The sequence below is a fragment of the Alternaria incomplexa genome (genome assembly GCF_024043165.1).
Source record: "Alternaria incomplexa strain BMP 0042 chromosome Unknown scaffold_17, whole genome shotgun sequence".
NCBI classification, from domain to species: domain Eukaryota; kingdom Fungi; phylum Ascomycota; class Dothideomycetes; order Pleosporales; family Pleosporaceae; genus Alternaria; species Alternaria incomplexa.
This window is the reverse complement of record NW_026249866.1, coordinates 408,717-425,012: the sequence shown is the minus strand read 5'-3', so window position 1 is coordinate 425,012 and position 16,296 is coordinate 408,717. Positions and strand designations below refer to the sequence as shown.

Here is a 16,296-nt window from a genome sequence, read left to right as displayed (position 1 = left end):
GGTTGAGATAGCTTCTCACGGTTCTCGAATATGAGCAGTAGGGGGAGTTTTGAAATCAATTTCCAAAAAGCCATCATTCTGCCTGTCTGGTCAGATGCCGGAATCTGCCATATTGTTGAACTGTTGATGCGAAGCAAATTTGCCAAACACAAGGGTTCATCCGAATGCACACTTGTAGACCGGAAGCGTACGGCGTTGGCCAAGGTCTTCAATGCATCCGCTTGATCTGAACATTGTACTGGAACACGAAGCTCTTCGACTTGGTGGATGATCGTTCGTTGCATTGTCAGTCGTACAGCTGGGTCCTGACTCGCCATGAGTCTGGAAACTCCCAGGTCTACGTCATACGGACCGTCCGCGAATTGAAAGAAAAGCTTCCGGGCCAGCGCGCCTTCTTGAAGAGTCCACAGCCGACCCATCCATTTGCTACATACGATCCGCAGTAAAATCTCAACATCGCTTAGGGTCTTCGCCGTATGTACTACGAGCGAAGCATCCAGCACTAGCACGGCCGAGGCATTCTCATACGTGGTCTTCATCCTGGCTATAGCCATCTTTTGTGCCTCTGATCCATCTTCAACCGGACAGCAAATAGTGTCTAGCCAAAAGCAGGAATATGGACCTAAATCTGGTGGTTGAGGAACGTTGCGTACCAACCGGCGCAAGTTGCTGAGCTGACAGCTAGGAATCGAGTTCTCGCGAGGATTACCCAATCCGTCGGACCAAATGTGCGATATGGCTACGTATGGGATGGGTGAAGTTCGACTACGACTGTCGACAGAACTTAAGCAAAGCTTGTCTCCAGGCATAATCGGAGCAAACAAGTCAACGACCGGGTAAGAGTCGCTCTCTAGAATTAAGCTCATTCTCTTGAAATCTGCAGCAACTGAAGGGCAGCCACTGCAATCAGTAGCATGCCTGGTAGAATAGGTAGCTTCATCCACTCTTGCATGACAGCAGGTCGTGGTTGTGCAATTGTGATGGTTAAGATCATCGGGGCGTGGGAGATTCGCGACATGAACCATGGCCGTCAACGTCAACTTTGTCGTATACTCTTGTATGCGGGATAGACACCAATTTTGGTCTAGCATTCGTTGCTTGTAAACGCCACCGTTGCAAGCGAGAGCTAATGACGAACCCTCATCACCAGGAATGTTCAGATCCAATTGGCGCCATTTCTGAAGCGAGAAAGGAGACGAATAATTCATACAGACAACGAAAGCGAAGTCTCGAAGCAGGCGAATTGAGTCAAGTATCTCAAGCGGAAGTGGATCATGAAACTCGAACGTGGACATGAACGTGTAAAGCGATATAACTTCCACTTCTAAGCGTCGATCTTCCCTTTCGTTCATGGGAATATTCAGCGATACATTCCTGTCGGGGTCCCAATCTAGTTCGTCAAACACTTCGGGAAAGGGCCGCATCGACGGTACCACACCTTCGTCTTCGAGTTCGTAACCTTCTGGAGTGCTTCCGATGTGTTCTTCAGTCAGTGCAATCAGACTGGAGGTGTCAACCACCCTTCTCCCATCTGTGGTGACCTTCGTAAGATTCGCCAGGGTTGCGAACCTTAGTACCGTACTGATGTACCCAAAGTATTGCCAGAGCTGCAAGAAAGCGACGAACTCTGCCGAGGGGTCTTCGAATAACTTATTCCATTCTAGAGCAGTCCTATCACCGTAACCTTGTCGCGCGGGAAACGTTTCGAGATCCCCCCCGTCGTACTCTTGATTAGTCAGGCAAGGTACTTCTATGTAGCCAATCGTCGGGTTCTGGAGTAAGGGTATGTGCTGCATGGTGTTGTTGGTAACTCAGCCGTTGCGGTTGCCCTTCAGATGGAATTGAACGTGCAGCATGATATACACTGCTACCTTGTTTGGCTGACATTGAGCAAGCAGCTTGGCAGCACCTGCACGAGATGCGCACAGGCACCTGATAGCGACACCATCACAACGAACAAAGGAAATACACAAAGCTTGCGATGCGAAAAGGAGCAGCAATACTCAAAACTGATACGTAGTCGGCGCATATTGCGCTTACCAGTGGGCGCCTTCGGGTGTGCGCTATGAATATTGTAAGTAGTTGTTCTTAGGACCAGCACGTATACATCAGAGACATGTCATGTAAACAGATCATATTTGTGACTACGAGCGAGAGAGCCACAACAACCGAACACAAGAGAGCAGAACATCAGAACACGCAAACAGCCCCTAGAGCACAGTCCACAGTAGATCATCGACTCCCTCATCTCTATTCTTCTGACAGGCCACCACCGCACAGAACATATGCTTACTCGCATTCACACTAATCACCTCAAACATCCCACTCTCCAGCACTTTTCCAAAGTCGACCAGAATGCGCCCAATCGGTCCCCGCGAACTCTTACGCATCGATCTAAAATCGCTACGAATATCCATGTTCTCCCAGATGATATCGACGTCGAAGTCCTCATGCGGAGTGGTATCTGGCGGAGGCGATTCTAACCTAGGGGCAGTGGGGGCATTGGGGGTAGTAGACCCTGTAATTACTGTTAGAGTTATGTTTACAGAGGTCGAAAAGATAAGACAACGAGTGGCTCTGATGGGTAGCAGCAGTGGGCGTGTGGAGGATTGGGAGCGCATACTCGGTGCACCTGCAGTATTCTCTACACTCTGCATTCTGGCAGTCGTACACTCTTTTGCTAGTGCAGCGACAGCCAGCCGAGCCTCCTTCGTAGCAGCGTGGTAGGGTGTTACCTCCGCTGCGGCAAGTGACTTCGTATTTGACAAGCGCTTCAAAGGTTCCGTTATCCGCGCTCTTCTTCTCTGGAGGGGTAGGCGTGGCAGTGATGATTGTGAGAAGAGTTGCTAAGGCAGTCAGGTTGGGGAGGAGCATGCTGTTGCCTACACTATAGCCGGACGAATGAGGAGCTGCAGACAAAAAGCACGGGATGATGGCTACAATATCGAGAGAACCAGCAGGCTCCTTTTATATTCGAAGCATGCCTCACAAGCAGAGATGTTGCGGCACAAAACACCGACCTTCTGCTCCCTTGGATAGAAGCTAACCCTCCCTCCCCGTGTAGCGGAAAACCCGGTCGGCCGGAACTAGCCAATAAGAGAACAAGGTCAGTAAGGATTCCCGCGAGATGCTGTATCTGATATCAGGTCTTTTCGGCCTACTAGGGTCTCCGTCACACAGGTAGGGCAGTTGCGTTGGTCGTCACCAGAGATGCCCACAAGTGTTTTAATTGACTTCATTGATTCAGGATTCAAAAGCTTAAATAGGTCAAGCTTAATCCAACCACAGTGCAACAATCTCAGGGATGCGCAGTGCTGAACTACGCCGCAATATAGAGAAGATAAGAAGCTGCTGCGGACACTGCTGCCAGAACTCAACCCGCTCCACGAGCGAATGATGCTGCAGATAGCGGCTCAAGATGCCGAGAATACAGGGCACTGTAAAAGCATTTCGGTCGATCACGCTTGCCTTCCGGCCACTGCAGCTGAAAGAGCTCGCCGCAATTGCAGGCCTTCCCAGAGATCAGTTCGGCGACATGCAAGCAGTCGTCGACCTTGTTAGCCGCTGTGACTCGTTTCTAACTGTGCGCAAAGGCATAAACAAGCTATCATATATCAAAACATGTGATAGGAGCATTGGTGTTGGTATTGTAGTTCTAGAGACAGTGGGGAGAGCGTCTCATCATGAGGCAGGTACGACGGGACGCACCAAGCCAATCACACCTGCCACGCTCAAGCATCTACCTACAACAACCACGAAATCGGATGCACCTTCGCATCTCGTACCCTACAGCTCAGATGAAGCAGGAAACATGCCTCTTACTGTATTTGCTGCCCAGCATTGGCGTTCGCATGCGCTAGTTGCATACGCTTCTTCCACGATCCCAATATCTTGGGATCACGTGTCGCCTTGAAGTCCTCCTTGAACTTCTCATACGTCGGTAGCCAAAGCTTGTTGTGCTGTGTCGGGAAGAAAGACCACGCGACCATGTTCTGCTCCTCCGCTTTGGTCATCTCAAGACATACATACTGGCTAGCGTTGCTACCAGCGCTCCCGTCGTGGCTCTGGGTAATGGACAGACGGTTACCAATGCAGGTTTCATCACTGTTTGATCCGTCGGATAGCCAGCCCTGTATCATCGCGACAGATGAGGCTAGTGTGACAGTGATGATGAAGAGTTGGACAGCAAGGCAGGCCATGCCTAGCGTGACAGCGTGGACACCGAAAGCTAGCCAGCAGATAACACGGCTGACCAAGTGGAGTTTCTCGGAGGCTGGGCGAGCTTCCGTGAGCAGAACATCTTGCGCGATGCCAGTCGTGGTAATGACAGTCAGACGCTTACCGTTTGGCAAGGTAATGAAGAGCTTGACCTCACCCTTCTTTGTCGCCTGATTGTCCAACTGCTTGATAGCTTCGTCGATGCTACCGCGGAAGTCGAAGAGAATGCAGGCTCGAACATAAACCAGAGCGACGAGACTGAGAGAAGCAGCGAGACCATACCAGTCTTTTATTCGCATCGGCCAGATGACCAGAAAAGCGTTCACTAAGAAAGCTAACCAAAATCCAAACCACTGTTCAGTCTGAGGTCTAGGAACACGATGATCAGATTGAATCTCAAGCCGCGTAGAGTTGTACGACAGCTTCTGACACGACAGCCAGCGTGTAAACCAAGCGCTTAGATCGGTTGCCTTAATGCCTTCGGTGATGTTGTATAGTTCAAAGCCTGGAATCGGTTCCATGACTGAGTTATCGGCGAAGATGTGACCAGCGAGGAGAGGATAATATTCGAAAGGTGAGTAGACGAGGCGGCCAAGGGACTTGCGGACCGCGTCGGCGCCCAGGAGCGTTACGATACCGAGCGCGTCGATCTTGAAGGGACTCCAGTTCTTGATGTTGACTGGTTGCGTCATGATGAGACGCGAGATGAGAAGTGGGACGGCGGCGGTAAAGACGGCGGCGGTAGATGCGGTACTGCAGTAATGAGTATATATTTCGAGCGCCAAAGGGGTTTATACGTACAGTGTATTCATCGTTGTTTGCTCTAGCGGGTTGAGCAAATACGAGTGTGGTTGAGATGGAGAATGGAAACCGCGGTGAGTTTCTGGAGCTTTATGGAAGGGGGGAGACTAGAAAAGGGTGCTCTTGGGCTATGGACCTGAAGGGGCTGTGCAAAGCAAACGAATGCTCACGGGTGGGATTTCACTACAGCCCCGTGGTCGTCTAAGCACAGCCCGATACATTCATCGAAGAGAGCGGGATCGGTTGATCCTACCACACACATGTCTTACTGCAACCACCTTTACCGTGACACTTTCACAAGTCCCCTGTTTCCTCCATATGCGGCTCTTTCTTCCTCAACATCCAGCCCTCAATCTTGACAGGACCATCTTCGCGGTTCCCACTCTCTCGTAACGAAGAATGTGAGAAGTAAGCATGCGCTCGGTCGTCATCTGCCCGTGAGTATCGTCAAGACGTACAGAGGGGAGACATTTGGGCGGCGAGATGGCGATGGGATGTGGTAGATAGATTTTACTATATTTGCGCAAACGAAACTGCCCCCAACAGCGAGATGAGTTATCCTAGTCAGGAGATATCGTATCCACTAGAACATCTCCATGGTAACAAGCAGACGTGAACGCCCGTCTTTCACACGTACTATGTTGTGCCAAAGCGACTCCGTTCTCTTGTGACCCAACCTCAGATAATGCGCCCGACCTTTGAAGCAGAGACATGGTGAAGAAAGGGCGTCTTGCGTCGCAAAAACCAAAGTTGTGTAGGAAGTAACGCGTTTTCCGGGATGACCGCGGTCGCACCGTGTCGTCCTCTGGCCAACGTTCGTCGACGCTGTACGCGTAGCTGTGTACAATATTGAGTAATGGCAACTGGATGATCGATCGCTAAATCGCTTTGAAACTGAGGTTTGTAGTGCTGGCTACGGCGCGACTGATCGTGACGCGTCCAACGCAAAGTGGGTCTGCTTAGTCATCATGCGCCTTCAGCACGCAGCCACTAGGCGCACGCGTCGCAGCATCACCTCACTGTAAGATGTGTAAGGAAGGTACGTACGGTGTTGCTATGGAAAGTCTATCCCGCGATGAGAGAAAGCGCATTCGAAATCGCACGCCTGAACTGCCAAAAAACCCTACTGGAAGCATGCTTTCCGGCAATGGAAGACCTCCACCTGCAAACCCTTGTCACAGTTTCTGACACCAGCGGCATGCAAATCAGTTGTTTGAAGGATAACGGTAGTCAACGACCGGGAAAAACTCCTCCTTGATCTGCCGTGGAGAAACGAAGCGAAACATTGGGTTCGAAGAGCCTGCCTTATCGTTGGTTCCACTTGCGCGACTTCCGCCGAAGCTCTGCTGGCCGATGAGCGCGGCGGTGGTCTTGCAGTCTGATGGCTCGTTAGCTTCCGCGCTGATCGCCATTCCGGTAAGACTCACTGATGTAGAAGTTGCCCGCAGAATAGCGGAGCGCGTCTTCTGCCTCACGTATAGCGGTACGGGAGTTGGCGAAAACAGCACCTGTGAGCGCGAAATTACCACCAGCTTGATCAACCTTCTCTAAAATGTGGTTCCACTCCGCATCAGGGTAGACGTATATTGCGAGTACAGGACCGAAGATCTCATAGTTGAAGAGCTTGTGGTCTGGCGAGTCTGCGAGATAGACGGTTGGCTTGATGTAAAAGCCTTCAGAGTCATCATAGGTACCGCCAACCAGGAGTTTGAGCGAAGAATCCTGATTGCTTTCGTCGATGACAGTCTTGATCTTTTCGAATGAACGACGGTGAATGACTGGGCCCATGAAGGTGGCGAGATCTTCGTGTGGATTACCCTGAGTAATACCCTTCACATCATCGACCAACGTGTCGATGAACTCCTTCGATCGAGACTCTGGAAGGTACAGGCGAGACGTTGCCGAACACTTTTGACCCTGGTACTCGAACGAAGCGCGAACGACGTGCTTCACCGCAGATTGGACATCCGCCGTTGGATGAAGGAGAGTGAAGTTCTTGCCACTTGTCTCTCCTACCATTCGTGGAAATTCGCGATACGTGTTGTTCCCAATACCCTGACCGATACGAGCACAGAGAGACCTAAAGACGTCTGAGGAACCTACGAAGTTAAGCCCTGCGAAGTCTCGGTGGTTAAGCACGACATCGTTGATCTCTTCGGGCTCTCCGGGCACGAACTGAATGACATCAGGTGGCAGACCAGCTTCAAGCAAAACTTTGTACACGAGGGTGCTCGCGTAGATATTCGAGGGCGACGGCTTCCAGAGTACCACATTTCCCATGATGGCAGGGCCCGAGATCAGGTTACCGCCGATAGCTGTAAAGTTGAACGGCGAGACAGCGTAGACGAACCCTTCCACTGGGCGGTAGTCCATGCGGGACCACATCCCGTCTGTACCTCGCTCGGTTTGTTTTCCCATGATCTCCGCCGCGTAGTTACAGTTCAGCCGGAAGAAGTCCGCCAGCTCAGCAGCGGCATCTACTTCGCCTTGCCAAATGTTCTTCCCTTGGCCAAGCATGGTTGCCGCAATGAGCTCATACCGGTACTTGGTCGCTACTAGCTCCGCGGCTTTGAGAAAGATTGCCGCTCGATCAACAAAAGCCGTATTCTCCCATGACTTCTTAGCTTTGAGGGCCGACTCGATGGCTATTGAGACCTGCTCTTTGCTTGCGAGTGGGTAATTGGTGAAGGTAGTCTGGTGGTCCGCGGGCAATGGCTGATCCCAAGATCTAGAAACTTGTTGCGATTTGCCATTGAAGTGAATCTCGCTTTGAAGGGGAATCTGCGACTTCATGCGCTTTAGGGTCACCTCCAGCTGGGTGCGCTCCGGAGAGCCTCTCTCGTAAGTCGGATTTGGCTCGTTGCGTGCATCAGGTAGCCGGAATGGTACTGTGGCTTTTGTACGTAGCTGGCATTGGAGGCGGCGGAATCTCGATACATTGGTCAGAGGCCGCCTTGTGTTCTCAGAGAGCCGTGCGAGGCTTCGGGTGGTCGACATGGTGGGGCAGAGAGAGGTATGATGAGCACTCTGTCGTGGATCTACCTTCTATACCTGCCTCTCCACGATAGTACTTCGCAACGGCAATGCATTCCGACGACACACACTATGCCTAGCGATATCGCTGTGACTCTCATGCCCGCGAATACCCGTTTGCGACAAACAGCACGGCGACTTGTGGTTGGCTGATAAGCTCACAATGCCATGCCATCGCTGCGCAAATTGATCGGGAGGCCTCCCGACATATGGTCGCGTAAGTGGCATTGCGGCCAGGGCACTGAACCGGACAAGACCTTCACACCCAGATAACATCGCCTCTCCATTCTCAACCATAATCCTTTCCCAACGGTGCTAAGAGCTCCGATGGGTCAATCTGTAAAGCGGTGGTTGGGACGCTCGATGAAGAACGCTTGTGTGTGAGGGACGGAAGCGCACCCGACGCACGGCTCAGTGTGCGAGGCGCTAACCCAGCCGCTTAGATTGATCATCCAGGGGAACGCGTAGGGCGTCGTTACGTCGACGCGTCATTTCAGAGTCGCGGCCACATCACAGACTACGTTGCGATTGCGGAAGGTATGCGTGAGAAAACTCAACTTTGGTGAGGACCAGAGATGCCCACTCACACACACGATGGCAGGTGCCAAGCGATGACATCAGCTCCCTATCAGTCCCCGCATTAGTGCCCAGGTGGTATCTAGCCGGAATCGGCGGTCGATGTCTCTGGCTCATGACTGCAGAGCTTCTGCATGCGAGCTTACAAGCGTTACTTCCGCGTCGTTACCGACAACCTCGTTAAACTGCCCAGGTGTCCATCCGATTTGTGAATAGCCTCGGCAAGCACGATGGCATCCTCCAACGACCACCGAAGAGTGACTAAACGATCATCAAACGCGTACGCAGCTTGCGTGGTGCCGATGTGGTGCACTATTGACAACTACGGGCAGTTGTTCGCGATGCAGGAGGCAGAAGATCAAATGCTCGGGACAGCAGCCGTGCTCCAATTGTGGCAGACGAAGCCTTACCTGCATCTTCGATGATAGAGAGAACAAGATCCTAGTGACTCAAGGGTAGCTTAGGAGCACTACTATCTGGATGAACAAATACTAATGCTGCTCAGACATCTCTCAGATCTCCAGGCGAAGATAGCCCGGTTGGAGCAGAATCCAACATACGAGCCGGGTGCATCACAAGCACGAACGACGGCTAACAATAGGACGGCCCAGGCCAGGGATGGAAGCTCACCAGCAGCGGATGACGATCGTCCACCGGCGAACCCATCGAGCTTTGAGGGGACGAGGGATAATTCACCCATACCTAGACCTGACCCAGATGAAGCAAATCTGATGAACCCGCTTATTGAGTCCTCCAAGTTTATGTCTTCATCCTCTGGGCGGCCATGTAAGCTCATGGTATACGCTTAATGAATCACAACTAAGAGCTTTCGTAGTTTATCTAGGCACGTCTTCGAACTGGTCTTTCCACGGACAAATCCTCAATTTGGTGCATGAGCACATCCGAAAGTCACCGCTACCTAGCACCGAACTGCTATTTGATGGCTCGGCATACGAACATCTCTGGAATGGCACACGCAGCCTTCCAGACTCCAACTCTCCGATCATACCTAGTATCGATTACGCCATCTTTCTGTTCAATGCTGTGAAGTTTCACTGCGCCCAGCTTGTCCATCTCTTTGACGAAGACGAGTTTATGACAAACTTGCATGCCTTTTACTCGAATAATGAGAGAGATACATGGAAAGACAGCTTGTGGTACATACATTTCCTTCTCATCCTAGCTTTTGGAAAGACCTTCATCCAAGGGAAGAGTCAGACGCCGCGGCCGCCAGGCGCCGACTTCTTTACCTACGCTGTTCAACTTCTGCCTGATACCAGTCGTCTTTGCCGCGAACCCTTAATGGCAGTCGAAATACTTTGCTGCATAGCGCTATTTATGCAAGCCTTGGACTCACGAAATGCAGCACATGTAACAGTACGGCGTCAGTGATATCTTGTCGACATTGACTGACATTGCTAGATTGGTCAAGCCATGCGCATATCGATGATTGAAGGAATGCATACCGATATGCCTGTGGAAAATCTAGGCCAGCCTCTTGTTCAGCGATGCCGTAAGATCTGGTGGACGGTTTATATCCTCGATCGCCAAATGACATCTTTGATGGGACTACCTCAGTCGATTCGAGATGAGGATATAACTTGCCAGCTTCCAGACTTTGAGGGCTCAGCTCGAAGAGTGACAGCCCTCGACATGCAGATCAAGCTTGCACGTATCTATGCAGAAATAGCTAGGAGTGTGTGGGTCGACATCCATCTCATATACGCGATTGCTGACCAAACTCCTAGCTGTATATGGTTCTAAAGGCCGGCTACGCAAGAAGTTTGTCTTAAGCATCAAAGCCGTTTTAGATGATCTTACGTCCTTAGCGGAAGAACTCAGACGTTCATTCCCGCTGCATGCGGACGAGCGCTTTGACGGAATCTCGAGGATGCCGGCTTATCTACATCTACTCTACTATCAAGTAAGATACACATCTCTCGCGATACCTAACAATTCTAACGAACTACTAGACAATCGTTGTTGTGACGAGGCCGTTGCTCTTCTGTTGTATGAAGAAGGTCTTTGAGTCACCAAGAGAGGTGCAACCGCTAGTCTCCTCACGCAAGATACGCCATCTACTGTGCATGTCACTTGAATCTTCTCAGAAGATCATCGATATTCTAGAAATTCTACACGATCAAGGATTACTAGGTATAGTGCTCAGCCATTCCGCCATGCCGTGGACTGACCATGATACAGAGACCTTCCTCCCATGGGATCTTGATGCACTCTTCGTATCAACTGTGGTCCTGATTTTGACGCGTTTTATCGATCATAGTCTAATGGACGGCCAAAAGCCATATCTGGACAAAGCTTACAGCTTTTTCAAGACCATTGTGTCTAGCGGTAATCGCATCGCAGGGTTTCGCCACGTGGAGCTCCGCAAGCTTGATGAGATGTTGGCGGAGTACTCCGAGAACAGGGAGCGACCATCAACATTACCTAACACTATCGGCCTGGAACCAAGCATACAACGCCCATCCTCATTCCCTCTAGGCTATCAATCTGTAGCCGGTCTGCCGCACTCACAAGACACGGTGCGGCCATCATCTTATACAGGAATCAGTGATGAAGGGAGTGGTTTTGGTGATGATTTGACCGCCGAGCAGATATTGGCTGTAGCAGAGTCTATGGACATGGAAGGGACCGACTGGCTTTCTTTTGCAACGTTGGACGACTACCAGATCATTGATCCGAACATCTAATGACTAACATCACCACCATACGAACCACGCGCAACGACCACGACGAGTTTCACGGGAGGCGCACATAAGCCGAGATCTCTACATCTTTGGCTTTACCGCTCCCTGTTCTTGCACATCGCGAATCTCTCTAACAGTTCCTATCCGCCAGCTCACATCATGGTCAAAGCTCTCTCCCTTGGCCTTCTGCTTTGGCACTCTCCAACGCCACCTCAGAATACTCTGCTTTCCGTCGGGTGCGTTCAGCAGATTATCCACCCACCTTCCGACGATCGGGAACATCTTGAAACCATGACCGGAGTCACCCGACAGTATCATAACAGAAGAGGAAGTGTTCGGCACGTAGTCGAAGATGAAGTCCGAGTCTGCTGTGTCTGCAAACCAGCATATAAACTTTTCTACCAGAGGTCGATCGGCGAGGTAGGGCAGTGTTTGGCGGAGAAGTTCGCGCATCTGTTCTTCATCTTCTTTCGGCACGAAGCGCATAAGCTCTTGCGGTGCTTCAGAAATCCCGGTGCTTGGGTTAGTGTTGATGTAACCACCTCCCATCGGGCAAATCTTGAGGAGATTCGTCTTTGGGTCTGGCTCGAAGAAGAAACCGAGGTCGCGGGCGTATGTTACTGGGATACCGCGAAGTGCTGCCGTCTCGTCATCGGTAAGGCGGACGTGTGCAACTGACCACGATTTCGCGGACACTTCGGTACCGATCTCAGGGACAATCTTGTGAGCTGCGGCACCAACGGCGACGACGACTAACTTAGCGGCATGGAATTGCGCGGCCTTAGTTCGTACACCGATGCTTTTTCTGCTTTTGTCCAATCCCTCATATACGATCTTCTCTATCGCACCGACTTTCTCACCGAAGAAGAATCTAACCCCATTCTTCCTGGCCTCGCGATAAATCCCTCTCAGCGCATTAGCTGAGTGCACATAGCCGTCGTACTTGGACACGTATCCCTTCCAGCCGGGCATGTCACCGGTAAACTGCCAAGCTCCAGCTACATCACGTACGTCTTGAGGGCCCGAGATATGATGAAAGAAAGGCTTCATCTCCGGGTGCTTCTCGGCAGCCGCCTGGAACCGGTGTAGCGTTCCCACTGCTTTTTGGGATGCAGCTCCAGAAACAACATTAAGATAGCCGACTCGGTGGAAGTAAGGCGCGTAGAGGGGCGTTTGCCAGGCGTGGGTAGCTTCCTTTTGGTATGTCAGTCATTGCTCGAACGATCAGTGCCGCATAGCATTGCTCGGGGTGCAGACAGCTACATACCACGGCCAGATCTGTATAGAAATCGTCTTCGTATTCCGCTCGCATGATCTTGTTCAGGTCGTTGCCAGCAGACCATCGGGATGGAATCTCGTCATCTTTCTCGAAGACCGTGATGTTGGTGTAGCCTTTCCTGGAGAGCTCAAGAGCCGTGGAGAGACCGAACGCGCCTCCCCCAATGATGGCTATAGCGTCGCTTTTAGAAACATTCATGGTGATAAAGCCGGGAAAGATGTGAAGTACGAATGCAAGGACAAACACCTTGGGGCGTCACAGTATGTCATGACACCCTGGAAGTACAGGTGCAGTCGTGCGACGGGAGTGTCCAGTCTATACATGACACGACGCCATCGACCAAAGTCTCACCAGACTGTCGATACGGGACCATGTCCGCTGTCGCATGCATTGTCGAGCCCCGCGGATGTTGCAAGCGTTATCGTCGTGTTGTGATGCTTGCTCCTGACTTGCCCAATGCACGCTAGTGTTATCGATAAGGTCATCTCCACAGAATGTCTGACGCTGTTTGGTCCGTGTCTTCCCCCTTCCTGCAAGGTCGGATGGCCTCCCGACACTTCGAAAGCGAGACTGGTATTACCCAACCGTATTTCATGCCCTCTTCTGGCATGGATGATAAGTCGACTCGCTGGCATTATGACGACCGAGCACATCCGTGATGCCTGTGACAGAAGTCGCGCGGTCAGCGACAGGTCCCAGATGGACAGCCTCCAGCAAGTCCTTCTTCGTACATTGGATATTATCTTCTAACCGCATGCCAGAAATGTAGTCAAAAGAGCACTCTTAGACAGGATTTTCTTGCCATGTACGTCTGGGACATAGTTCTTGAACTCATTCCGACAGCGACCGCTGTTCATCGCAACGAAGCTGTGTCCTACATATGGAAGCTCTATGCACACCATATACGGCCAACGATAAGCTTGATAAGAAAGTTGCTACATGGATGCATAGTATGATCGAGCACTTATCAGCCTCGTTCCTCTTCTGTCAAGACGCTTCGCCAACGTAGTTTCCCAACTAGGTGGAAGACGTGCGCTTTGTTCCGACATGTTTTCTCAACGCTGCAACGAGATCATGTATCGAGACGATTCATACCTCCTTGCGCTATACGGGCGGAGTATACGAGTGTTCACAAACGTAATACTCAAAAGGTAGCTTCGCTCTTATATTACGCCGACATCGTCATGCATAACCCGATCCAAGCCGCATCGACAATCAACCCCGCATTGGCCTACTTCCAGAGGGATGTCGCGTTCGGTCATAATTACCATTGGTCTCGTTCTGCTTATCACTTCGCCTCTTGCATTATACTATTGGTAATGCCGACCACATCCGGACTTTCCACGCGATTCGGCTGCACGTCCGAGCTATGGACCTGGACGCGATAGTCACGAGCATGGCGATGCCCCACGTTCGAGACGTGGAGCGGGGTCGTGCATCATATGGTAGGATTACGGTTTGAGATAAGGGAGGCGATGAAGAGGTAGAGTTGTAGGAGCACTCTACATATCAGCTTCAATCGTCCCTCTTGAAACACTCTTCCATCTTTGGCTGGCTTCCTTAGTCTCGCCACCTCACATTGGATTCATCATGCTTCATCAACGGCTTACTAGATCAACACTGCGAGCAGTAGCGAGCAGGAAATGTCTCATCAATGGCTTCAACACGTTCGAGACACGTCTCAGCTCTACAACTGCACTGCCACGGATGAAGGCTTCGGCTACACAAATATCAAAACCGTCACCCACACAATACCCGCTATCAGCAATGCCGACGCACATGTTGCTCCGTTCGCTCTTCGTTGCCACAATATCGTCTAACAAGTTCCTTCTGATACCATCACTCAACCTGCTCTCCTTCTTCTCGAAACCGAATCGAAGCCTGTTGTTCAATATAGATCGAAACCCTGTATTGAAGGCTGTTTTGAAGAGAACCCTATATAATCAGTTTTGCGCCGGAGAAACACAACAAGAGACACGAGCTTGTGTAAAGCAGCTGAAGGATTTGGGGTTCAAAGGGGTGATCTTGACGTATGCGAAGGAGATGGTGTTTGATCACAAAACCAAGTCTGCAAACCATCATACCTCGGATAGCTTTGTCGATGAAAAGACCAGTATGGCGCATGATGCAGACGTCGAGGCATGGAGGGAAGGCACACTAGGAACACTTGATCTCATCTCCGAGGGAGACATCTTAGCTCTGAAGTACGTTCAATTACGATGACTTACTCAATGTAGCACTGACATTTTCTAGAACGACAGGCGGTGGTCCAGCCGTCTCATCAGCATTCAGCAAAGGCGAGCTTCCACCCCAGCAAATGCTCGACGCCCTAGATGAGATAGCGACCCAATGTAAAGCACGCAATGTCCAGATCATCATCGACGCTGAGTCTCAGCACTGGCAAGCAGGCATCGCTCGCGCGACACTCGAACTAATGCGCAAGTTCAACCGCAATGGTAAAGCTGTCATCTACAACACGTACCAAGCCTACCTCAAAGACACTCCCACAATTCTCGCACAACATATGGCTGAGGCAGAAAGAGACGGGTTTACTCTTGGTCTCAAGCTCGTGCGTGGTGCATACATCCTCTCTGACAACCGCTCCCTGATCCATGACACCAAGGAAGACACAGATAACGCCTACAATACGATAGCACAGGGTGCGCTTCGTCAGCAAATAGGCAGCTTCGGGGCATCTGAATCATCTACCCGCCGGTTCCCTTCTGTAAATCTCTTCCTCGCATCTCACAACCGCGAAAGCGTGCTCTCGGCCCACAAGCTCCACCGACAGCGCTCGGAAGCCGGTCTACCTACTGTTCCCGTCGCTTACGGACAGCTTCACGGCATGTCAGATGAAGTCAGCTTTTCCCTGTTAGCAGAGAAGGGAGCGGGTGGCAAGGCACCTGAGGTGTTGAAATGCACCACTTGGGGTAGTATGGGCGAATGTGTGGGGTATCTACTTCGGAGGGCTGTGGAGAATCGCGATGCCGTGTTAAGGACTAAGGATGAGTTTACGGCGTTGAAGAGAGAAGTTAGGAGGAGGTTCTTTTGGGCGTGATAGAGGGTTGCGAGGCTACGCGTAGGAAGTGAAGAGTGGTCAAGTTGTATGAGAGTAGCGGGGCTTGTACGATGCATGATCGCAGGATGCGCATGAAGTATCCGTCATGTTCTAGGTGTCGTAGTCATATTCATAGTCAAATAAAACGACTGCTTTGTTGTAAATAAGCGGCTACTGTCGGTGTCTGCGTGTTATTTTTGTCAAGGGTCCATTAGGATGCAGAATAGATGTAGGCACGCATGTGGGTCTCCGTAGTGGCTTTCCCCGCTGACAACTGCGCGGAAAAGAGTGGGGGCCGGCTTCCTTCCCGAAACCATCAAACGAAGCCATCAGATCCAATGCGCAGAGTAGAGATATCACTAGTCAAGTACGCTGAAGAGTTTGAAGCTCTTTTGAAAAGGTCAGGGTATTAAAATCCGGAGCCGTACAACAGAGTTACGACAAACAACGTTTCCCAAGCCGCAGGCAACAACACTTTCGCAAGCGACAATGTCAGACAAAACACTATGCATGCTGGGATGCGGTAAGTGGGGGGGGGGGGGGGGGGGGGGGGGGGGGGGGGGGGGGGGGGGGGGGGGGGGGGGGGGGGGGGGGGGGGGGGGGGGGGGGGGGGGGGGGGGGGGGGG

At 51.4% G+C, this 16,296-nt stretch overlaps 4 protein-coding genes across 4 annotated transcripts; 1 reads left to right on the top strand and 3 right to left on the bottom strand.

The window, feature by feature from the left end:
* Positions 1-3,818: 3,818 nt before the first annotated feature.
* Positions 3,819-5,030, bottom strand: J4E90_009786 (uncharacterized protein; the record flags this gene model as incomplete). Its single annotated transcript, XM_051439304.1, has 2 exons — positions 3,819-4,971; positions 5,020-5,030. The coding sequence occupies 2 exons, from the start codon at positions 5,028-5,030 to the stop codon at positions 3,819-3,821; spliced, it is 1,164 nt and encodes a 387-aa protein (XP_051286908.1).
* A 1,194-nt stretch (positions 5,031-6,224) lies between these two features.
* J4E90_009785 (uncharacterized protein) lies at positions 6,225-8,016 on the bottom strand (the record flags this gene model as incomplete). Its single annotated transcript, XM_051439303.1, has 2 exons — positions 6,225-6,397; positions 6,447-8,016. The coding sequence occupies 2 exons, from the start codon at positions 8,014-8,016 to the stop codon at positions 6,225-6,227; spliced, it is 1,743 nt and encodes a 580-aa protein (XP_051286907.1).
* Positions 8,017-11,414: 3,398 nt separating this feature from the next.
* Positions 11,415-12,810, bottom strand: J4E90_009784 (uncharacterized protein; the record flags this gene model as incomplete). The annotated part of the gene is made up of 2 exons (XM_051439302.1): positions 11,415-12,527; positions 12,601-12,810. 2 exons carry the CDS (start codon positions 12,808-12,810, stop codon positions 11,415-11,417), a joined length of 1,323 nt encoding a protein of 440 aa, XP_051286906.1.
* Positions 12,811-14,727: 1,917 nt separating this feature from the next.
* Positions 14,728-15,670, top strand: J4E90_009783 (uncharacterized protein; the record flags this gene model as incomplete). The annotated part of the gene is made up of 2 exons (XM_051439301.1): positions 14,728-14,816; positions 14,866-15,670. The coding sequence occupies 2 exons, from the start codon at positions 14,728-14,730 to the stop codon at positions 15,668-15,670; spliced, it is 894 nt and encodes a 297-aa protein (XP_051286905.1).
* Positions 15,671-16,296: the final 626 nt, after the last annotated feature.